The sequence below is a fragment of the Nycticebus coucang genome, chromosome 8, assembly GCF_027406575.1.
Source record: "Nycticebus coucang isolate mNycCou1 chromosome 8, mNycCou1.pri, whole genome shotgun sequence".
Classification (NCBI taxonomy): Eukaryota; Metazoa; Chordata; class Mammalia; order Primates; family Lorisidae; genus Nycticebus; species Nycticebus coucang.
The window spans coordinates 63359054-63383675 of NC_069787.1; the positions used below are offsets into that span (position 1 = coordinate 63359054).

At 39.1% G+C, this 24622-nt stretch overlaps 1 protein-coding gene across 2 annotated transcripts in view; it reads left to right on the top strand.

Moving 5' to 3' along the window:
• The window catches only part of KAT2B (lysine acetyltransferase 2B), a 119038-nt gene that overhangs the window by 55450 nt on the left and 38966 nt on the right, over positions 1–24622 (top strand). For both annotated transcript variants that reach the window (XR_008381763.1, XM_053599924.1), the window contains exons 4-7: positions 3818–3910; positions 5313–5494; positions 16045–16236; positions 19407–19513. Coding sequence is in view for 1 of the 2 variants with exons in the window: in XM_053599924.1 (XP_053455899.1) it covers positions 3818–3910; positions 5313–5494; positions 16045–16236; positions 19407–19513 (574 nt within the window). In the remaining variant the exon portion in view is untranslated. The remainder of the gene's footprint in view (positions 1–3817; positions 3911–5312; positions 5495–16044; positions 16237–19406; positions 19514–24622) is intronic.

Below are 24622 nucleotides of genomic sequence, written 5' to 3' on the forward strand. Positions count from 1 at the left end.
CTATAGCTGCCTCCTTGTGATTTACCTGTCCATTTGGGCCCTGTCCATTCCCTTCCCATAGATGTCTATCTTTTCAACCTTCTGATGATAGCCAGGACTAACAGATGTGGGAGGAACACTGGTGGGAATGGATAGTAAGACTTGAGGTTGCCAAAAATAGATTCATAAAGGAGGCTGCCAGAAGGAATAAACTTTAAAAAAAAAATGAACCTGCTAGGCTGGGTGCGGTGGCCTGTAATCCTAACACTCTGGGAGGCTGAGGCAGGAGGATTGCTTGAGCCCAGAAGTTTGAGGTTGCCGTGAGGTAGGCTGAGGCCATTGTACTCTAGCCTGGGTGATAGAGCGAGACTCTATCTCCAAACAAAACAAAACAAAAAACTCTGCTATCAAGGGCATTGTAGATTATGTTATATTGTATAACCCTTATAAGGATTTAAAAAAACAAAGCACTCAGCTTACAGGCAGAAGAATTTTGTTTCTTCTGTTAAAGATACTGGGCTTCATTTTTACATAACTAGGTAAAATGGTAGCTAAATTTTCTTTCTTTCTTTCTTTCTTTTTTGAGACAGAGCCTCAAGCTATCGCCCTGGTAGAGTGCCATGGTGTCACAGCTCACAGCAACCTCAAATTCTTGGACACTTAAACAATTCTCTTGCCTCAGCCTCCCAAGTAGCTGGGACTATAGGCGCCCACCACAATGCCCGACTATTTTTTGATTGTAGTTGTCATTGTTTGGCTGGCCCAGGCTGGATTTGAACCTGCCAACTTTGGTATATGTGGCTGGCACCATAATCACTTGAGCTACAGGCGCCACCCGATCACTAAATTTTCTGTTGAATTCCCTCTTATGCCTTGGCTGCTAGGAATCTCAGTGCAAATTTTGTACCCAATTCCTATTGCGTTTTTCTTTGCTTGAACTTATTTGATCCATAGTTTTCCCTTCTCTCCTTACATTAACTTTTTCTTTTTATTGTGCTAAGGCGAGTGTTGGGTAGAAAGAAGAACGGAGTGGGAGGTAGAATTACATTTTTTAAATTCTGGGATATTCCTGAAGTTATTAGCTGTAAAAAGGTTAATATGATAGAGCGAGATCAAGAGCGAGACTGGAGAAAGAATATGTATATAAACAGCTGGATTCCTCACGGCTTTTAGCAGGTACTAGACCCTGGTAGGTGTCCAGATGACAAATCATTGACATGGCTGTGAGGCCTGAGTCATCCAGGTTGAACTCTGGCAGATTCATACTGTTTAGAGCTTCTTTGAAAACAGATCTTAGTTGAAGAAAAACAAGGTCTGCATGACTGCAGCTATTATTTATCTTGGAACTGAGCTTCCTGGCAGCTGCTCACTACCCTGTTGGAAGTGAAGGTGGTGTCAAGGTTTCCATCCTGTCAGCCTCCTCTTGTTTAAAACCAACCAAATAGGCCAGAAAGCATTCCTCTGCTTTAAAATGCATTTTTTTCTTTCCTTACCTTCTTCATCTTTAAATAACAGTGCAGATATATTTGCTTGTGAAAATATGATTCAAAATATTCATTATTCTTCCTCTCCCCCCCCAAATTATTCTTTGAGCAAATGAGTTATAAATCATCTATTCCTTAGCTTTTGAAAGGCAGTTCCTATGTCTCATATATGCCAATAATTAAAGTGTGTTATATGTTTTAAATAACATTAGAAAACTTTAGTCTTAGATGTTGAAAATGAACCAAATGAAAAGCCCTTTCCTTCAGTGTAACTGGCTTATTGAACCCTCAATGAATCCCCAACAATAAAAAAAAAAAAAAAAAAAAAAAAAAGAAAAGCCCTTTCCTAAAGCTGAAGTATTTCTTAGTGCTTACAAATGCCGCTCTTGAGCCCAAATACTGTATTTAATACTTGGGCAAGTTATTCTGCCTCAGTTTCCTCATTACAGACAACAGTAATGCCTACCTCAAAAGGTTGTTCTTGGCTTGGCACCCATAGCACAGTGGTTACAGGACCAGCCACATACACTAAGGCTGGAGGGTTTGAACCCAGCCCAGGCCAGCTAAATAACAATGACAAATGCAACAAAAAAATAGCTGGGCATTGTGGCCGGGCACCTGTAGTCCCAGCTACTTGGGACTGAGGGAAGAGAATTGCTTAAGCCCAAGAGTTTGAGGTTGCTGTGAGCTGTGATTTGACGGTACTCTACCAAGGGTGACATAGTAAGACACTGTCTCAAAAAAAAAAAAAAAATCTCCCCAATCCATTGACCTCCAATTTAAAACCTCCAATAGGCTAAGTTCCCAAATAGTCTTGTTTTAACTGGGAAAAAAAGAAAGTAGGAAACTGGAATTATTTATATTTAAATTTTAAGATCCATCTTTCTATATTATTTGAAATGTGTACTATGACATATCTTTATTGCAGATTTATTTTTACAAAGGTGGGCATAATACAAGGAAAGGATTAACAAATGCTTTACACTTACAATTTGCATGGCACCCTGGAAAGAGTTTAGGTCCTTTGTAAGACACATCTAGTTGGTGACACAAGGTCATCTTCAGCCTTGGGTGTTCTCCATTTCCATTAGCTTCTGAGAGAATAGTTGCCAGTTTGTTTCTATTGAAAAGGTAATTCTGGCTTGGCCCCGTAGCTCAGCAGCTAGAGTGCCAGCCACATATACTGGAGCTGGTGGGTTCAAATCTAGCCCCGGCCTGCCAAACAACAATGACAACTACAACCAAAAAATAGCCAGGCATTGTGGCAGGCGCCTGTGGTCCCAGATACTTGGGCGGCTGAGACAAGAGAATCGCTTAAGCCCAGGAGTCTGAGGTGGTTGTGAGCTGTGCTACCATAGCATTCTACTGAGGGCGACATAGTGAGACTCTGTCTCAGAAGAAAAAAAAAAAAAAAGAAAGAAAAGGTAATTCAAAGAGAAAGGAGGGAAGGATGTAACTTAAATAAATGCCTGGCCATATCGTAACTGGCCCACAGGTAAAAGTTACGGAAGATTTAGTCAAAGGTAGAAGGTAAAGAATTTCAATATCAAATTTATTTTCAACATTTTTCTTGGTAAGTGGCTCTGTGTTCCTTTTTTTTCTGTGATGTTTACTCTAAGAGGGCTTTAAATACCAGTGGCAGGATTATGAGCAGTGTTTTGTTTTGTGGGCATCAAGATGCCAGAATACTTGGCTGCATTCTACAGATGAAGGGGAAATGAGAAAAGACCGCAACAGTGAAAGTTGCCAATTGAGAGCCTTGCAGACTTCCTTCCCCAAGAGCCCATGCCCTAGATTATACATATGACATGCAGATGCTACAGACAGCTCCTGTTCCCTGGCCTCGTTTGTGCAACCTGGATCTTAGCCATTCAGGTATTTAAATAAGATCCCCCTCCAGAGCTTCAGCACACTTGCAGTGTGAATGGGCATGTGCCACGCGTGCAGGATTGTATACCAGGCCTCTGGCCAGTGAGGATGCAAAAATGGGGAGAAAGGGAAAATCAGTTGGTTAGTGGTATCTAGTGGTCACTCCTGAGTCACTAGGTTGCCCAGAACATGAAGTGCCAAGTGTCTCATAGCTTTGGTCATGGGCACTAAGGCAAATTTGGATTACCTGATAGTTGCCTGTTTTATTGATTTAAGAATTTGCTTACATGTAGTTTAGATTACAATACGGTGACTTCCCTTAAAGCAGTGGTTCTCAGCCTTCCTAATGCCCGAAGTATTTTCATTGTTCTAAAGGGGTCGCGACCCACAGGTTGAGAACTGCTACCTTAAAGTCTGTGTGTGTATATGTGAGATTGAGAGATTGATTAAGTTGTTTTTTTTTTTTTTTAATGATTTCTTGGCAGCTCTTGAGAAAGTCTATTTTACAAAGAGGAAAGCCTGTGGTTGAAGGCTCTTTGGAGAAGAAACCTCCATTTGAAAAACCTAGTATTGAACAGGTAAAAAAACAGAGCGCTTTTTTTATTGGCATAAGCCTGGAGAAATCTTGAATCCTCCTCCTTCCACACCTCTGTATACATCTTCCATTCACCGTACCCAGCTCAGGGCTGTTCTCAAAGTCTATGGAAATTGTCTTAGACCTTTTGGATCAAAAGTGCATACCTAATTTAATAAATAATTTAGCTTTTGTCTTTTAGGATTGTTACATACTCAGAATTCACTGTGTGTTTGGAGAAGAAAAAAATAGAACATGTAGTTTGTATAAACACATGAAATATACTTTTTCTTGTGATGTTTTAAAATTAAGTCTTTCCTTTTGTTTGGTTCTGAGAAAGGCTATTGAGGTAAGGGAATTCAGTAGCAAGGTAAACAAAACATTGTAGTTCAAGCAAAAAAAAAAAAAAAAAAAGAGAGGAGATTTTGTATCCTGAAATTGACTTCCTGATCTGTTATGATTCCGGGAAAGAAGCCTTTTTACTTGGGGAAGCTGTTAAAGTGTATAGACTTTTTCTGTTAAGTGTTGTCAGTATATCTCATCAGCATCGCTTTTTAGCTTTTTATTGTTTGTCTAATAAAAACACTCCAGACTGAATTTTTTGATGAGAATAGAGACAGAAGACATAATACAAATAAAGGTATTTTTATCAGTAATTTTTCAGTAGCATAAATTTTATTTTGCTTCCAAACTGTGTTAAGAATCCATTTGTTATTTTTTATTTGAAATTAATGAAATGGGAATGTTCTGAAGAAAAGTTAACCTAACTCACAGCTTTTTAAAAAAGCACATAGTGGGCGGCGCCTGTAGCTCAAGGAGTAGGGCGCCGGTCCCATATGCCGGAGGTGGCGGGTTCAAACCCAGCCCCGGCCAAAAAAAAAAAAAAAAGCACATAGTTTGAATGACTTTTTTTGTAAGCTTGCTGAAACCAAAAGATTGATAGTATAAGATTTAAATTTTAGTGGTTTGGTTCAGTGGAAGGCATGCTGGCAACCTTTTGATTAAGTGTAATGTAAAAACATAATAATTATTCCAGAACCCTGTTATATTTGAGCTCTTAGGCTGATAGTGAAGCAAGAATTATTCTGCAAAACAGTCATGTTTTTTGTTTAAGAGATTTTGACCTTTTCAGTCCACAGTTTTGATTTTTTTCTTTAACGCTTCAGGATTGCAGCAGGCATGGAATCACAGCTCACAGCTTCTCTGTCTTGTCACTTTTCATCTGCTGTGATCTGAGGCAGCATTCCCTCTGGACATTGCTGTTTTAGGGAGATAGAAGAGATTTTTGTGAATAGAGAAATGTCTGTTCCTTTGCTAATAACCACTAGTGGGACTGGCTGTGTGGGCGTTTGGAATTAGTATGATTTCATACCTGCGTGAATAAATTGCCTTTCCCTCCTTTTAAGGGTGTGAATAACTTTGTACAGTACAAATTTAGTCACCTGCCATCAAAAGAAAGGCAGACAATAGTCGAGTTGGCAAAAATGTTCCTAAACCGCATCAACTATTGGCATCTGGAAGCACCGTCTCAGCGAAGACTGCGATCTCCCAACGATGACATTTCTGGATACAAAGAGAACTACACAAGGTAATCAGATGCAAGTCCTTTTCCTGTGGTCCCATGGAGTTACAGACATAAAATTTCCTCTTGACTCTGTAAGGAGAAGGTTGTCCTGTTACCGTGACAACTCCATCAATTCAGAGAGAATGTCTTTATAATTTAACTTGTAAACTTCTATTTTTCTAATGTATTTTTATTTCTAAATTTAATATTATAATATTTGTGGGGATGAGGGATCGATCATCTATGCGATAGGAATATACTATCCAATAAACAGTCACTATCTGCATGTGGCTACTGAGCATTTGAAATGTGGTGAGTTTGAATGGAGATTTCTGATATTGTACCAAAAATTTTAAAATAGCTCATTAATTGTTTTTTTCAGTAGTGATTACATATACAAATGGTGGTATATTTGATTATTGGATCAAGTAAAATATATTCATTTCATCTTTTTACTTTTTCAATTTGCTGTTAGAAAATTTAAAATACTTACGTGACTTGCATTGTATTTCTATTGAATATCTCTGATAGATCAGTACACTATAACTCTGAAGTTAATATACAGAACGTCACTTAAAAATATGCAATGACTAATATAGTGGAATTAAAGAATTTTTTTTTTGGAGACAGAGTCTCACTCTGCCACCCTCAGTAGAGTGCCGTGACATCACAGCTCACAGCAACCTCAAACTCTTGGGCATAAGCGATTCTCTTGCCTCAGCCTCAGACTACAGGCGCCCACCACTATGCCTGGTTATTTTTTTTTTGGTTGTAGTTGTCATTGTTGTTTGACAGGCCCGGTAAATTTTTTTTTAGAGACAAGTCTTACTTTGTTGCCCTCAGCATAATAGCTCACAGCAACCTCTAGCTCTTGGACTTAGGCAATTCTCTTGCCTCAGCCTCCCAAGTAGCTGGGACTACAGGTGCCCACCACAATGCCTGGCTATTTTTTTTGTTGCAGTTTGGCAGAGGCTGGGTTCGAACCCACCACCCTCCGTATATGGGGCTGGCGCCCTACTCACTGAGCCACAGGTGCTGCCCCCCATAAATAATTTTTTTAAAGAAGGAAAGATCATTCTTATTCCAGTACCATGACAGAACTGTTTATCATTATATGTATTATCTTCCAGTTTTTGTCCCTTTAAATACAATTTTACATTAGCTATAAGGAAAGAAATTAGAAAATTTGTAGTCTTGTTGTCTACCCCAGTCAACATCATAGCAAACATTTCATGGGTCCCATTATAGTCCATGGAGTTGATATACCGTAATTTACCTAACTATTTCACTATTGGAGGATATTCAAATTCCTCAAATATTTTTGGGCTGACATATATTTTTTCCTAAAGTAGGAATTTATTTTTACTGCTGCTGAAATTCAGAAAAATAGAATTGGCCTTATAAATCTTGAACATGGACCACACAAAATACAAATGACCTACATTTATTTTCCTTTGTGAGATAGTAACTTGGAGCATAAATTCTCTTCACTTTTTTATGATGTTTCTCCATTTTTATTTTAGAGGCACATCATGTTTGCTTCAGGAAATATGGAGGTTTAGTCTATTTTTTTTTTTCCTGGTTTAAAGTAGGTAATGTCTTTTGATAGCCTGTCCAGACCACTTGTACTGAGGTTATTTTCTGTAACAGCAGATGACATGGAGGAATGAAAAAAATTTAAAATAAGCTTTCCTTTCTATCATTTACTTGAATTCACGAGTAAGACTCTCTTTCCTCTTCCCTCTCCCCACTTCACACACACACACATATATGCAATTTGAGTTATATAGTATTTCCCCCTTAATAATTGGTATTTATAGTAATTATAGAATTCTTCAATTTTTTTTTATCATGTCTTTATTTCTACATCTTTCATTTCAGGGCTTTATATTAACAGTTCTAAATTGGGCACAATAGTGTGTTCCTATAGTCCCAGTTACTAGGGAGGTTGAAAAGGATGGTGGTCTGAGGCCAGCGGTTTATGGCTGTGGTCCTCTATGATCACACCTGTGAATAGCCACTGCACTCCAGCCTGGGCAACATAGCAAGACTCTGTCTGTGTAGAAAATAAAAACAAATAAAAAGAAGTTCTATATTATTGTGACTCTTGTTTATAATGAGTTGAGATAATAAAGCTTTCAAAAAAATATATATCTCTTAACTCCCTTTCTGAAGTTGACAAAGCTGAATATTTGTCAAAGCTAAAAGCCGAATGCGCTTGTCACTCTTTAACAGAGAAAATAATTGTTTTATTAAGAAGAAGGAGAATTAACTGTGATGCAGTTTGGGAGACATTACTGTATTTTAGAAAACAGAATAAAAATATGAGGCAGCATTTGGGAGTTAAGTTACCAAGAAATGGGTGACTTTTATACACACTGAATGAGTAGTGAAAGTAGAAACTGGACTTTGAATGAATTCTGGATTTGGATCTCTATCTCTACCTAGCTCTGTGAGCTTTAGGCCAGTCATTACACCTCCCTGACCTTCAGGGTCTTCCCCTGTCCACATCTCATGAGTGTTGTGGGTATCCCATGGGTGGTTTGTGTATAGTCTAGCCCACAGGACAGGTGCTGGGTAGATGCTTGCCATCATTTTCTTCCCATATATGTCGTTCTCTAAAATTTAGTCATTGCCAATGTGGTACTGTTGAATTAGAGCCTTAAGTTTGCAATTGAATGAGATTGTAATTAATTTGAATATCACTGTGGAAATTAAGATAACAGTGAACAGAATGACAGCAGAAGAGTCCTTTATAGTCCAGCATCCTGAGGCAATCCAGAGTGGAGTCAGACAATGGTTAAGAGGAACTGCTGAGAGAAACTGAAAAGTATATACCCTGATAAGTTGTGAAAACTGTCCATTTCTGGGAGGATGTAGAAGAAACCCCTATTAATAATAAATAAGGAAATGAAGGCAGACAGACAACCACCCCTCTCACTTCCCCACTACCATGACGCATTGATGAGGAAAGGGACGTAGAGGGACAACCTGTAAAAATTAGGAGAATCGGTAATTGTTTCAGAAAACCTCACGGCCATGACTACATTGGAGGATTTAAAACACCACACACCACCACAGCGTGGTGTCTCACTGATACTAATCATCTTAAAATTGGGTAATATTACAGCATGCAGGCACCAGCAGGCTTTATCTTGATGTTGCTGTAAGAGAACCTCTGGACCTATAGTGCAGGTTCAGCTCATAATTTACAGCAGTTACTGTTGCAGAAGGGGCCGAAAACTTCTGGAGCAAGTCATCAGCATAAAATGGGGTGAAATAGGATTCTCTGTGGAAAAGACTGGACTCAGGAAATGATTGTGATCATTACAGAGCTAACTTGTGTACGTGTATCTAAGAAAAAATTAAAAGCAGATCGAACAGTAGAACTGCTTAAATTATCCTTTCTGTTGAGAATAAAGGAAAGAGATAAGTATTTCTAGGTAAGTGTTCATTAACTATACATTATAAATACTCACAGAAATCACTATGGTTTAGATGAAAATAATCTGGGCAAACATTTTGAGGTTACCTAAATTTTATGATGATGGTACAGTAATAGAATTCTATGAAGAAATAACCTGAAAAGAAAATGTCAGGGGAATATGACTTTTCAAAAATTTTTTGAGACATAGTTTTGCTTTTCCCCCCTGGGTAGTGTGCACTGGTGTAATCGTAGCTCACTGCAACCTCAAACTCCTGGGCTCAAGTGATCCTCCTGCCTCAGCCTCCTGAGTAGTTGACTTTTTTTTTTTTTTTTTGAGACAGAGTCTCACTATGTTGCCCTTGGTAGAGTGCTGTGGCGTCACAGCTCACAGCAACCTCAAACTCTTGGGGTTTGCTCTTAAGTGATTCTCTTGCCTCAGCCTCCCAAGTAGCTGGGACTACAAGCGCCCACCAGTACATGTGGCTATTTTTTTTTTTTTTTTTTTTTTTGGTAGAGACAGAGTTTCACTTTATTGCCCTTGGTAGAGTGCCATGGCGTCACACAGCTCACAGCAACCTCCAACTCCTGGGCTTAGGCGATTCTCCTGCCTCAGCCTCCCGAGTAGCTGGGACTACAGGCGCCCGCCACAACGCCTGGCTATTGTGGCTATTTTTTTTGTTGTTGTCATTGTTTAGCAGACCTGGGCCGAGTTCAAATCCACCAGCCCTGGTGCATGTGGCAGGCGCCCTAACCACTAAGCTATGGACACTGAGCCCTCCTCCTGAGTATTTGAAACTGCAGGTGTGCACCATGATGCCCCACTAATTTTTCTATTTTTAATAGAGTTAGGGTTTTGCTCTTGCTCAGGCTCATCTTGAACCTCCTGAGCTTAAGGAATTCTTCCTCTCACCTCTGCTTCTGGCTAAATATGACTTCTTAATATAAGTGGCGGACATAAAGTTTATGTGCAATTTAAAATACTTTAACATGGTAAATTGCACACGAACTTTATGTCCACTCAGTATGTCTGACCAAGAGAACTTCCTAAAGGAAAGTGGTAAATAATTAGTCTTAGATTTTGAGTTGTATGGAACTTCTGAAGAGTAATATTACTGCCACATTGGGGAGATGTTAATAAGAACACTGAGCAAATTAGAACTAACTTGATTTTGGGAAACTGGTTTCATGTATCCCTTGTTCTATGAAGTACAATTTGTCCCTGTGTTTACTTAGTGTTCATAATTAGGGTTATCAGTTTAGGATAGACTTTGTCAGGAAGCATGGAAATAACAGTAGCCTAAGAGACAGGCTATCCAGCTTATGGTGTGGACTCTAATAGTTCACCGACCTTTAGTTCCCATGAACTCAGAGGGGTCAAATAATTCCTATAAGGTTCATGATTTTTCAGTCCACCAAATAAATAAAATGACGGCATCATCTGCATTCATGTTTTCCAACTGTATTCATGTTTTAAAGAAAGTAAGGAGGTTGTAAATCGTCATGATGATGTAAAAAGTATGACAGAGTTATTAAATCATCAGTAAACGAAACATACACAATGTCATCTCCATTAGACTCCAAAAATGAATGAACTATCATTTTATTTCTTTTTAGGAGACCTAAAATCAGTCATTTAGGTAATATCTTTTCCTACAATTAAATTTTAAGTAAAAATAAAACAAAGCTAAAAAAAGCATAAATCAGTGTCTATAAAATGATTTTCAGAGGAAATGAATGGGAGCCTATTATTTGAAAAATTTTACTAGATAATAACAATCTATGCTGTCTTCCTCTATCCTGGGAAGATTGAATACCCTGTTAAGCACTTTGGATAGGATGTTATGATAATATTTATAACCTGTCATCTCTGTAGCAGAAATAACATCAGTCTTAGAGTCTCAGATATCTATAGATCGCTTTTCAGATATCTGATGGAAATGCTGTTTGGATTCTAAATCAGCACTGCCTAATAGATACGTATTGTTAGCCACATATGCAAATGATATATGTAATTTTAAAATTTCTTGTAGCTACATTAAAAACATAGGAAATAAATAATAATATATTAAAGAATATATTTTTATTTTACCCCATATATACAAAATGTTTCACTATGAAAAAAATCATTTCACTATGTAATCAATGTGAAAAATTATTAAGAATGTATTTTTACTTTCTTTTTTCTTTTTTTTTGTCAAATCTGTCTTTTTTTTTTTTTTTTATTGTTGGGGATTCATTGAGGGTACAATAAGCCAGGTTACACTGATTGCAATTGTTAGGTAAAGTCCCTCTTGCAATCATGTCTTGCCCCCATAAAGTGTGACACACACCAAGGCCCCACCCCCCTCCCTCCTTCCCTCTTTCTGTTCCCCCCCCCAACCATAATTGTCATTAATTGTCCTCATATCAAAATTGAGTACATAGGATTCATGCTTCTCCATTTTTGTGATGCTTTACTAAGAATAATGTCTTCCACGTCCATCCAGGTTAATACGAAGGATGTAAAGTCTCCATTTTTTTTAATGGCTGAATAGTATTCCATGGTATACATATACCACAGCTTGTTAATCCATTCCTGGGTTGGTGGGCATTTAGGCTGTTTCCACATTTTGGCAATTGTAAATTGAGCTGCAATAAACAGTCTAGTACAAGTGTCCTTATGATAAAAGGATTTCTTTCCTTCTGGGTAGATGCCTAGTAATGGGATTGCAGGATCAAATGGGAGGTCTAGCTTGAGTGCTTTGAGGTTTCTCCATACTTCCTTCCAGAAAGGTTGTACTAGTTTGCAGTCCCACCAGCAATGTAAAAGTGTTCCCTTCTGTCCACATCCACGCCAGCATCTGCAGTTTTGAGATTTTGTGATGTGGGCCATTCTCACTGGGGTTAGATGATATCTCAGGGTTGTTTTGATTTGCATTTCTCTAATATATAGAGATGATGAACATTTTTTCATGTGTTTGTTAGCCATTCGTCTGTCGTCTTTAGAGAAAGTTCTATTCATGTCTCTTGCCCATTGATATATGGGATTGTTGGCTTTTTTCATGTGGATTAATTTGAGTTCTCTATAGATCCTATTTATCAAGCTTTTGTCTGATTGAAAATATGCAAATATCCTTTCCCATTGTGTAGGTTGTCTCTTTGCTTTGGTTATTGTCTCTTTAGCTGTACAGAAGCTTTTCAGTTTAATGAAGTCCCATTTGTTTATTTTTGTTGTTGTTGCAATTGCCATGGCAGTCTTCTTCATGAAGTCTTTCCCCAGGCCAATATCTTCCAGTGTTTTTCCTATGCTTTCTTGGAGGATTTTTATTGTTTCATGCCTTAAATTTAAGTCCTTTATCCATCTTGAATCAATTTTTGTGAGTGGGGAAAGGTGTGGGTCCAGTTTCAGTCTTTTACATGTAGACATCCAGTTCTCCCAGCACCATTTATTGAATAGGGAGTCTTTCCCCCAAGGTATGTTCTTGTTTGGTTTATCAAAGATTAGGTGGTTTAAAATGTTAGTTTCATTTCTTGGTTTTCAATTCGATTCCAAGTGTCTATGTCTCTGTTTTTGTGCCAGTACTATGCTGTCTTGAGCACTATGGCTTTGTAGTACAGACTAAAATCTGGTATGCTGATGCCCCCAGCTTTATTTTTGTTACAGAACTGCCTTAGCTATACGGGGTTTTTTCCGGTTCCATACAAAATGCAGAATCATTTTTTCCAAATCTTGAAAGTACGATGTTGGTATTTTGATAGGAATGGCATTGAATAGGTAGATTGCTTTGGGAAGTATAGACATTTTAACAATGTTGATTCTTCCCATCCATGAGCATGGTATGTTCTTCTATTTGTTAATATCCTCTGCTATTTCCTTTCTGAGGATTTCATAGTTTTCTTTATAGAGGTCCTTCACCTCCTTGGTTAGATATATTCCTAGGTATTTCATTTTCTTTGAGACTATGGTGAAGGGAGTTGTGTTCTTAATTAGCTTCTCATCTTGACTGTTATTGGTGTACACAAAGGCTACTGACTTGTGGACATTGATTTTATATCCTGAAACATTACTGTATTTTTTGATGACTTGTAGGAGTCTTGTGGTTGAGTATAAGACTCTAAGTATACGATCATGTCGTCAGCAAAGAGGGAGAGTTTGACCTCTGCTCCCATTTGGATTCCCTTTATTTCCTTGTCTTGCCTAATTGTATTGGCTAGAACTTCCAGCATCATTGGAAATTTTATTTTATTCCTGCTACCAAGGAATACAAATCAGCACTGAATCCTTAAATCGTCCATTGTAAAGCCACAAAGTTGGACATATTTTGTTATATTTTAGTATAGTCATGCTTCACATAACAGTGTGTCTGTCAGCTATGTACCATGTATATGATGGTGGTCTCATAGGATTATACTTCCATGTTTTTATTGTATCTTTCTATTTATAGATATGTTTAGATACACAAATACCTACCATAGTGTTATAATTTCCTACAGCATTCAATACAGTATCATGGTGTATAGGTTTGTACCCTAGGGGCAATAGCAGTACTATGAAGCCTGGCTGTGTAGTAGTCTTTAGTTTACGCAAGAATGCTCTGTGGTGTTCCTATAAAGTTGAAAAAGCCTAACGACACATTTCTCAGAGCATATCCCCCTTGTTAAGCAATGCATGGCTGTATTATGTCTAACAAATAGTCTTTTGATAGCCTAAATCTCATGAAATTGAACTCCTGATTAAGGTTTGTGACTTTAACTCTACATTTATAGTTTCACAGTGAGTTATTTGAGTGATGACCTCCCCTGAGGCTCAAACAGACTTTTATGTTCATAATGTGGCCCCAGATTAACATCCAGCAAAGACTGGCTTTGAAAGTGATAGATTTCTATCTGAAATACCTTTATGAATTATAAAATAAATGCATGCCTTTTCTAGTTTTTTTCTGCTATCGAGGGCACTGTTTGAGACAAGACACAACACAACCCTCAAGATGTCCATTTTGGTGTTGTAAACATAAGGTGACATTTAGGTGTAAGTTATGAAGAGAAAAAAATTGAGAGAAGGATTAGCAATAGTAGCAGGGTTTTAAGATTAATACTGAAACCAGGCAGATGAGTTAATGTCTCATCTCAATTTTGGGGAAGTTGTCTTCCCCCAAAGGTGAGACACCACCGTAGACATCACTGCCTCCGTCACTGACACACACACAGGAAATGTTATGCAATACAGAATAAGACAAAAAAACAGTAAGTATGAGTAAATTAATATTATTGTGCTCTTCACTGATGGGCTCAAAGTTTATTGGTAGCTCGTAGCAGCTTGGGCACATTAGAGAGCTTCCTCTCACTTTAAGGGAGAATAGGAGGGCGGTGCCTGTGGCTCAGTGAGTAGGGGCACCGGCCCCAAATACTGAGGGTGGCGGGTTCGAACCCGACCCTGGCCAAACTGCAACAACAACAACAACAACAAAATAAATAAGGGAGAATAGGAAAGCACATAGGAGAAACTTTTAACTATATATATTTTTATTTCTCTTTCTTAGCATACTGTATACACTGGCCTTTGCTCCCTATATATTGTATTTTCATTTAATCTGTGCTGGCCATCTTCTGTTGAACAGCACTGTCCAGTAGAATAGCCATTACCCATTTATGGCTATCAAAACCAAATTTAGGCTAGGCACAGTGGCTCATGCCTGTAATCCTAGCACTCTGGGAGTCCGAGGCAGATAAATTAGTTGAGCTCAGGAGTTCAAGACTAACCTGAGCAAGAACAAGACTCCATCTCTACCAAAAATAGAAAAACTAGCTGGGTGTTTGGGTAGGCACTTGCAGTCCCAGCCAGGAATTTGAGGTTGCTGTGAGTGGGCTGATGGCACAACTCTAGCCTGGGGCCACTGAGTGAGATTCTGTCATAAATAAATAAATAAATAAATATTGAATAAAATTAAAATTCAGTTCCTTGGCTGACATGTCCACATTTTAAGTGCTCAACAGCCCACGTGGCTAGTGGCTACCATTTGTTCAAGAACAGACTATTTCTGTCACTGCAGAAAGTTCTTTCAGAAAGCAATGGTGGAAGGAGAATTTTAACTTTTTTTGGAAAGCAGTCTTGTCTGAGGAGAGAATGATTTGGATCTGCTACCAAGGAATACAAATCAGTGAAATAACACTTTGTGACCTTTTCCTGGTTTGGCGCTTTCCTCCATGATTATTCCAGTATCATATTCATGTTGTGGGATCTTGGAGAATTTCAGGTCCTGAGTATCTGGAAGATCAAAAAGAAAAACGGTTCTTTTTGGATAGACTTTCACTCTCTGCCTTCCATTGGCTGAAGGTGCTTCCTAAATTGCATGACTTATACAGCTAATGTACCCTGGAACTGCGGTCAGATCTCAAGAAAACCCCTGGTTTCCTCTGGTCTGAGTCCTCCTCCAGACTTGTGCAATGCTGAAGTATATTTTTGACTTCGAATCTGAGTCATTGAAAAGTGTACCTAGGTGGCAGATGGTGGAAGCTTATTACTTCCTGCGTTTTGACTGTGTTTTGAACAGTCTTGAAGATCTTTATCTTCCCACCAACGCTTTGGTGATATGTGAGTGCTGTGTAGGCATTTTAGAGAAACCTTAAGTTTTCCTTATAGAACTAGGTAGTGGTGAATTCTGATACTTTTCACAAAACAGACTTCCTCAGCCTCTCTTTAATTTTTCTTTCATTTAAACTACCGCTTATTTGCTAGAAACTCGAATGATACCATGCACTTTACATACAGTATCTCATTTAATGCTCACAAGAACCAACGAAGTAGATGCTATCGTTTTCTTCCTTGTATAGGGAAGGAAATGGAGTCTGAATAGCATAATTAAATTTACAAAGTTATGCAGCCAGGTAAGTGGCAAAGCAGAACTTTGATTCCATGACTGGTTGTAGTACTCACTGCATGATGCTGCAGAATAAGATGATTTTAACAGAATTATACCTAAATTGGTGGTCTATGGGCAAGCCAATCGAATCCCCACATTCAGCAGTTGGTAATGATACTGTTGTTGCTTGCTGTTGCAGGCTAACTGCTGTTCCTGTGATTAACAGTGTAAGAGTAACCCGAATTGGATATTTCAGAAGACCTGGAGATTTATGGGCTATTGATGGTGCATGTTTCCTCTTGTCTCAGGTGGCTGTGTTATTGCAACGTGCCCCAGTTCTGTGACAGTCTACCTCGGTACGAAACCACACAGGTGTTTGGGAGAACACTGCTTCGCTCTGTCTTCACCGTTATGAGGAGACAACTCCTGGAACAAGCAAGACAGGAAAAGGACAAACTGCCTCTTGAGAAACGAACTCTCATCCTCACCCATTTCCCAAAGTAAGGAAGTTCTCTCTGGTCTTTGTGTGATGCCAGGGCTTGAGGTTGGTAAATACAGTGCCAAAGCCTGCATAAATAACACGCTCAGGAATGAGAGAAAAAGCATCCTGGGGGGAGGAAGAAGGACCTGCAGTTCACTTTGTGAATTTCTGTGGCTTTTCTCCAGCCCATTTCTTGGCTTGACCTTGTGTAGATGGCGGTCATTGCTCCTCCACCCACCTCGTCCTGCCTGGCCATTGTCTCTGAGTCTCGTAGGATGGGGCGGTACTTTGTTTTGTGTATTCAGCTGCTAGGAAGCTAGAGAGGATAAGGGAGAATGTGTAGCTGCAGTGTGCAGCCACTCAGAAGTGGTGCCAGAAAACTCAAGTGTCAGGTTCCCCCCACTTCTTTTCTAAGCAGGAGTGAACCATCCTGTGCCTCAGGTACAGTAGGCCTGCCCCTCACTCCTTAGAAACTAGACTGCCAGAGTAGGGCTGGACAGGAATAGAGGCCTCCTTCAGTGTGAACTTTGGACCTCTATCCTCAGTTTTTTGTAGAACATACATATCCTTGTGCCCTGTATTGCTTGTACCTACCAGAGCTCTAAGACATAAATAACTACTTAAATATTTTCAAGTGAAGGAATGTGTGAAAGCAATAGAAGGTTGCAGGCTGCACCATTGGCCTTAGAAATGCATTTTTAATGATAGGAATAAAAAATGTAAGCTAAGAGGTTGATTTCTAGAGAGAGGGGCTGAGGGTTCTTCAGTTGATGACTTTATGGGGCGATGATGGCAAGACACGGATGAGACAAGTCATTTTGTGATGGTCACTCTGCCTAGATAAGTGTTGATAGGGGAGGAAGAAGGTATGATTTGAAAATACATACCACGTGTGATAGAGCCTTTCTTCCTCACCCCACAGAGATTTGCTGATGTGGAGAATAGAATTTGGGAGGAGGTATTATATGTCTATTCTTGATCAAGGGTTGATGAAACACTGCTTTATTTCATGAACTCGACTTTTATTATTAAGGGACCCAGTTTGTATCTTAGTAAAGATAGTTCTAATTCTTTAACATAAGTTAGGTCCAAAACACTACCACCACCACCAAAATCGTTTGCTGACAGATTTGACTGACAATTCCTTGGCAGCTAACCCAAATCCTAAACTTTAGATAGAGGATGCCAGGGGTAATTCTGATGGGCTTTAGCTGAACACCCAATATATACACATATATTTTAGAATCCTGATTGTCAAATTTTTCTTAGGAGACCCAGCACATGTGACCAAGGCATGATATGAAAATTTTGATGGCCTCTAGGGAGGAAGATTCCAAAGCCCTTGGACTACAGTTAGGTATTGCCCCGAAAGTGGGCTATAGATTCTGGGCATTTCAGTGGCTGCCTTTTGACCAGTCCTTTAGATAAAAGCAATTTTATACTTATTTCTGCATTATACATGCCACATAAGCAGCTTTTTGTGTTTTTTTTGGGGGGAGAGGGGATGATAGTTATCATTCTGTCTCTAAGTCAAGGGATAAGAGACGAAAAGGATCTCTCCTTTTCTAACACACACCTGTTATGGTGCTTAAAAAGAAATTCTAATTACTTTGCATAGTAACAATTTTCTTTCCATAGCAAATTCATTTTACTTCTGCAGATATTTGCTAATTATAGTGTGTTTTGTTCCTTCAGCCATAGTTCTGGCATGCATGTGCTGTTGAGCTAAAAAATCAATGCTGCTTTCTTTTCTTCTCTATTACTAATGGTGGGGTGAAACTACCACCCACTTCTCCTTTTAAATCCCTTTTCATTGAATATGACAACATTTGGGGCTGTTGGAGATTTATACTTCCAGTTTTGGCAGCAGAATCACACATACTGAAGGTGTTATTTGAGTCTCGGGCACCGTTTCAGAGTGAGAGCTGGGACCAGCACCCAGTGAGGTCTCTGTGCTTCTCACATGGATTTTCAGAGCGTGCGTCCTTATCTTCCTATTCTTCATAAATGCTGCCTTTTCTTCCATGTGCCTTTCCCCCATCAACCTATTTACAACCTATTTAGTTGTTCTTTAAAAGTCTAGTACCTGTATTTCATTCTAAAAATGATATGTGCACATGTTGAAGAAAATTTAGTTCAGAGAAAAACAAAGAAGAAAAAGACCACCCGTAGCCTCACTCCTCTGAACTACATGTAGTGCTGGTAGATATTTCTATTTTTTCTCCATGTATGGGAGAAAAAAGTTAAGTAGGCCTGGGTGGGACTTTTATCTCTGTGTGTAACCAGGTGTCCAGGTGATTTCTATGGCCCCTCAAAACTTGAGAGCAATTTGGTTTATGATGTAGCAGGAAGTTAGCATAGTAATTAATTACTGGTTCTAGTCCCGAGCCTGCCACTTGCTAGTTGTAGGAATGTAGGAATTTGGGTTTTTTGGTGGCTTTTTTGTTTGTTTGTTTTTTTTGCAAGCATTAAGCAAAGTTTATTGAAGAAGAGAAAAATAAGTTTATAGAGCAAAGGCAAGATATCATAGACAGTGAATGGGCCCTCCTTGTTGTAACGTGGAAAAGGCCTAGCTGTGGGAATTTGGACCAGCTATTTAACTGCTCTGTGCCTTAGTTTTTGCATCTGTAAAATGGGTATAGCAATAGCCTATCTCATAGGGTAATTATGGAGATCAAGTGAGTTAATATACTTTAACCACTTACAGCATCGCCTATCATATAGGAAGAGCTACCCGTGTGATGACTCATAGAATTGATATGAGGATTCAGTAAGACATTCTTAGAGCAGTACAGGCACAAAGCAAGCACTTGATAAATATTAGCAAATTTTGTGATGGTAATGACAGTGACAATGACTGCTACATGGAGGGCTGAAATCTTGGTGTGAGACTCAGTAGGAAGACTAACACATGTCTATAATGAAATGCTCTTCATATCTTATGTTGTGTCAAGCTATGCAGAATCAAAAGAGAATTCCTTTGTAGAACTTTCTGGAAATGTATGTCTGTATTTGGACATACCAGGGATGTTCAATTAAATCATTATTTGAATGATAAATCTTTATTATATTTCTGAGTTGAAGGGGAGACATCGATGTTCAGATGATTGCTGTAGATAGTTAGGACGTTGTCCCTTTAGTAATACATTGGTTTTTTTATTGTACTGTTGCTTTTATTCTTGTGTCTAGGTTTTTGTCCATGTTAGAAGAAGAAGTTTATAGTCAAAACTCTCCCATCTGGGATCAGGATTTTCTCTCAGCTTCTTCCAGAACCAGCCAGCTAGGAATCCAAACAGGTACATTTCTTTTTCCATAAACCACACAGAACAACCAGGAAGGCCACCTCAAAATGTGTTGGTTGGAGCTCACTCTGTATTTATGTTTTTCATCAGGAAATTGAAGACTGGAGCCAACAAAAAAGCAAATACTTGGGCAACTCTTACATCTGCATCCCTATTAATGAGGAAAAAATAGTTGTAAAGCAAAATCTTGTAACTGTGTCTCTATAATGAGTACAGGTGCAAACCAAATAGATTAAAAAAAACAACTACTATGGAATTTGCTTAGTTTGCACATTGCAGTTTAATGGGAAGTGTGAAATGCCAGCCAGCTCAGCTCTGTAATCAAATTCGGCTTTCTTCAGAGATTATATAGTCTCAGTCAATGGCTAGATGTGCTGAGGAATCGAGTCTCAGGCTGGCTTCCTAATCTGTGGTGTGTGTACATCAGATTACTACCAGGGGCAACAGTGGGGTGGTGAGGAGAAGCAGGCAGCCCCAAGCCTACAGAAGGTGAAATACTTCTCAGGCGAGCCTAGGCATCTTGGCTGTTGCTCCAGTCTGTTCACAGCATCAGTTGGCATTTTGTGAGCAAGACAGAAATCTGGAGTCACAGTGGTCTTATCTTTGACACTAGGAGGACTTGATGGAGAAGTCTGGTAGGAAATGGCAAAATAGCAATTTATATTTGTCTAAGGGAAAAGAAGAACACAGAATTTTGATCTCAAGAGTGTTTTGTAGAAGCTCAGCACCTGTAGCTCAGTGGCTAGGGCGCCAGCCACCTACACTAGAGCTGATGGGTTGGAATCCAGCCTGGGCCTGCCAAACAACGATGACAACTATACCCCCCAAAAAATAGCCAGGTGTTGTGGCGAGCACCGATAGTCCCAGCTTGGGAGGCTGAGGCAAGAGAATTACTTAAGTCCAAGAGTTTGAGGTTGCTGTGAGCTGTGACGCCATAGCACTCTACCCAGGGTGACAGAGTGAGACTCTGTCTCAAAAAAAAGAGTGTTTTGTAGAGCTTTAGATCAAAGCATAACATGGGGGCTTTTGAGTATTGCCTCCTGCAAGGGAACTTTTATTTATTTATTTATTTTTAATTTTGGATTAGTATGAAGGTGCATACAATTAGGTTACATTATTTGTGTTTGTGAGGTAAACTCTAAAGTCCTAGATGTAGTTACATCCTTCACCAGAAAGTATGCTGATAACTTTAGCTCAGCATAATGCATTTGAGAAGGTGATTTTTATTTATTTTCATTTTTATTTTATTTATTTTTTTGAGACAGAGTCTCCCTATGTCACCCTCGGTAGAGTGCTGTCATGTCACAGCTCACAGCAACCTCAAACTCTTGGGCTTAAGTGATTCTCTTGCCTCAGCCTCCCAAGCAGCTGGGACTATAGGCGCCTACCACAATGCCCAGCTATTTTGTTGTTGTTGTTGTTGTTGTAGTTGTCGTTGTTTAGCCGGCCTGGGCTGGGTTGGAACCCGCCTGTCTTGGTGCATGTGGCCAGTGCTATAAACACTATGCCACAAGCGCCAAGCCGAGAAAGTGATTTTTAAACGATGTTTTGATGTTTTGTCTAGAGCTAGGTGTGGTGGCTCACGCCTGTAATCCTAGCACTCTGGGAGGCTGAAGTAGAAGGATTGCTTGAGCTTAGGAATTGGATATCAGCCTGAGCAAGAGTGAGACCTTCTCTACTAAAAATAAGAAAAACTACCTGGGTGTTGTGCAGGTGCTTGTAGTCCCACCTACTTGAGAGGCTGAGGCATGTGGATGGCTTGAATCCAGGAGTTTGAGGTTGCTGTGAGCTATGATGCAACAGCACTCAACTGAGAGTGATAGAGCGAGACTCTCTCAGAAAAAAAAAATTTCATCTAGAGTACAAGGTTAGTTATAAATATAATCAAATCCCTAGAAACCAGAATCCTTAGGGAATGAGGTATTTTTATTGGATCAAAGATTTCTTGCTTTCGATAACATCTTTGTGTCCTTTTTTTTTTTTTTTTTTAACCTTAAGTTTTACTTTCTCGTTTCTCTGGTTTAAAATCTTTAGTGTTTCAAAGCTTCTCTGTGCATATTACCTGCTCCCTCTAGACCTGAGCAGTTAGTGTTTACTAGATATACTCTCTGTGGTTCCTGGACATATCCTCTGTTCTCTATGTAGCTAGGTTTTAAATGGCATATTTCCCGTGAACTCTTTCCTACTTCTTCTTATGCCCTCTAGCAAAGACTGGATCTCTTTTCTTTTTAACTTTGACAGAATCTTGACTATATTTTATCCTTGGTTCTCAAATATGATTGCACAATGGAATCACCCATAGAGATTTGAAATGCACTGTACATGGATTTCCAAATGGTTTCCCAAGAGAATGTGAGATTATTGGTCTGGGGTGTGGTCTAGACATTGGAACTTTAAATATATATATATATATATATATATATATTTTTTTTTTTTTTTTTTTTTTTTGAGACAGAGTCTTACTCTGTTGCATTTGGTAGAGTGCTATGGCATCACAGCTCACAGTAATTTCAAACTCTTGGATTCAAGAGATCCTCTTGCCTCAGCCTCCTGCGTAGGTGGGACTGCAGGCACCTGCCACAACTCCCAGCAAGTTTTTTTTTTTTTTTTTTTTCCTATTTTTAGTAGAGACAGGGTCTCACTCTTACTCAAGCTGGTCTTGAATTCCTGAATTCAGGTGATCCACCTGCCTCAGCCTCCCAGAGTGCTAGGATTACAGGCGTGAGCCACTGTGCCTGGCCTAGACATTGGGACTTTTAAAAGCTATAAATGTTAAAAGGTGGTTTTACTGTTCAATAACATTTGAGAACTGCTATGTCAGACAATATTTCTCTCATGTTATCCTAGCCCCAATTTTCCCCTTATTTTTTCTCTCTCCTATGAGTAACTCCTTGTGCCCATTTTTCCCACAATGATAGTAATAATTGACACTTTTGTTAAATGGTAGGCTAAATAGCTTGCTTTGTATCTTTAAGCCTTCTTACAAACCCAAGGCAGCTGGAGTTATTATCCACTTTACATACTTAAGGAAACAGACTCAAGAGAGGAGTAAGTTGCCCAAGATCAGAGCTCGTAAGTGATGGACGTGGGCTCCACACCCAGCTCTGTCTAACTCCTAACTTAAGAGTTAATTAAGAGCCAGAGCTCCAACCACCACATTGCACTGTCTCAGTGTGCACTGCAAATGTGCAGTGTAAGCTTGTGGGAGGATGAATGAAGAACACAGTTTCCCCTTTAAGGCAGGAGGACACTGGACTATTCAGCAGGATCAATTTTGTTCTCTTCTGGGGCATCTGTGGAGAGGATTTCTCTGCGTGTGAAAATTCCCCTTGCCTGACCTTTGCCTGCTGAAAATCCTCCCAATCTGCTCAACTTCCAGCTACATCGTTATCTGTCATAGCACAAGATGAAAAAGGCAGAGGTTTTCTCTGACCCTGTGGAAATTCTGCGTTTATTTCTGTGGCTAAAGTTATCACCCAGTTAGGCTGGCTTGTACACTTTAGGATTACCTGAAGCCATCAGAAGCGGTCTGTCTTCTCCTGTTCTACTGTAATTGCAATGTGTTCTCTTGGGAGGAAAGAAGAGTATAATCTTCTACTTAATTGGCACGTCTGCACATTGATGGCAACTATGATAAATGACATTCATAATGATGGTTCTGAAGTTTCGCAAGATATTCAAATCACCAGAGCTTCTTCCTCTTTGTTCAGACTCATTACAGTGTGGTTTGAAATTCAGAAGCCCTGTATGTTGGAAGGAAAAAAAACAGCTTGGCACTATGGAATATTCTGATTCTTTACATACCAACTGCTATTTGGTTAGAAGTGCTATGAGTTGGTGTTTCTCTGCTCCTTTGTTGATTTATTTCATTATCTTCTTTGCTGCTGGGAATGTCTCTGTAGGCAACCATGGGTGTATTGAAACTTAATGAATGGACATAAGTCTGTACTGCCATGCCGTGTCCTGTATACAACTTGTGCCACTGAGAATGTCTGTGTTCCTTATCACCTCTCACTTCCTTAGGTACAAATTAGCAACACAATTAGTAAAGCAGCATCCTACTGTGTGCAATGACTTTGTCTCAAAAAACTCAAAACTTTTCATTTGGAAATATTTTCAAACTTACACTGAAGCTGGCGGGTTCGAGCATGGCCCTAGCCTGTTAAACAACAATGACAACTGCAACCAAAAAATACTCAGACGGTATGGCGGACGCCTGTAGTCCCAGTTACTTTGGAGGCTGAGGCAAGAGAATCGAATCGCTTAAGCCTAAGAGTTTGAGGTTGCTGTGAGCTGTGATGCCACGGCACTCTTCTGAGGGTGACATAGTGACACTCTGTCTCCAAAAAAAAAAAAAAAAAAGAGAGAGAGAGAAAATATACAAGAAATCCTGTATATTTTATCATTTTGCCAGATTTGCTTTTATCATTATCCCTTCCCTACCCCTCTCTCATTTTACATATGTATTCCCCCCCAAATTATATATATGTCCCCCCCATATTATTATAGTTGAAAATTACAAATACCATGCTCCTTTACTAATGTCAGTGGGCTTCTTCCAAGAACAGGGACTTTTTTTTTATTTTTTTGAAGAATGGCTTTGCTAGGGGAAAAAACAAACTGTATAGTTATCAGCAAATTTCACCTTCATATAGTATTATTATCTCATCTATAGGCTGTGTTCTGTTTTTGCCTCTGTCTCAGCAATGTGGTATACAGTAATTGTTCCATATCTCAGGAGGCACACGATGTTGGCTTGTTGGTACTAAGTTTGACCACTTGGTTAAGGTGGCGTTCACCAGCTTTCTTCACTGTAGTGTTACCACTTTTCCTTTTGGAATCAAAAAGTGTCTTTGTAAGGTAATACTTTGAGACTACACAAATATCTTCCCTGAATTAGTTATTATATGGTGGCTGCCAGATGGTGATTTTTTTTTTTTTATTAACTTCCATCATTCCTTTCTCATTTATGTTTGTTGGTGTCCTTCTGTAAGGAGAGCTTTGCCTTCTCTCCACTTATTTATTTATTATTTTGTCAATATGAACTCAGATATCTATTTTTTATTCAATGAGTTATAATCCATTACTGTTTTATTATCTTGA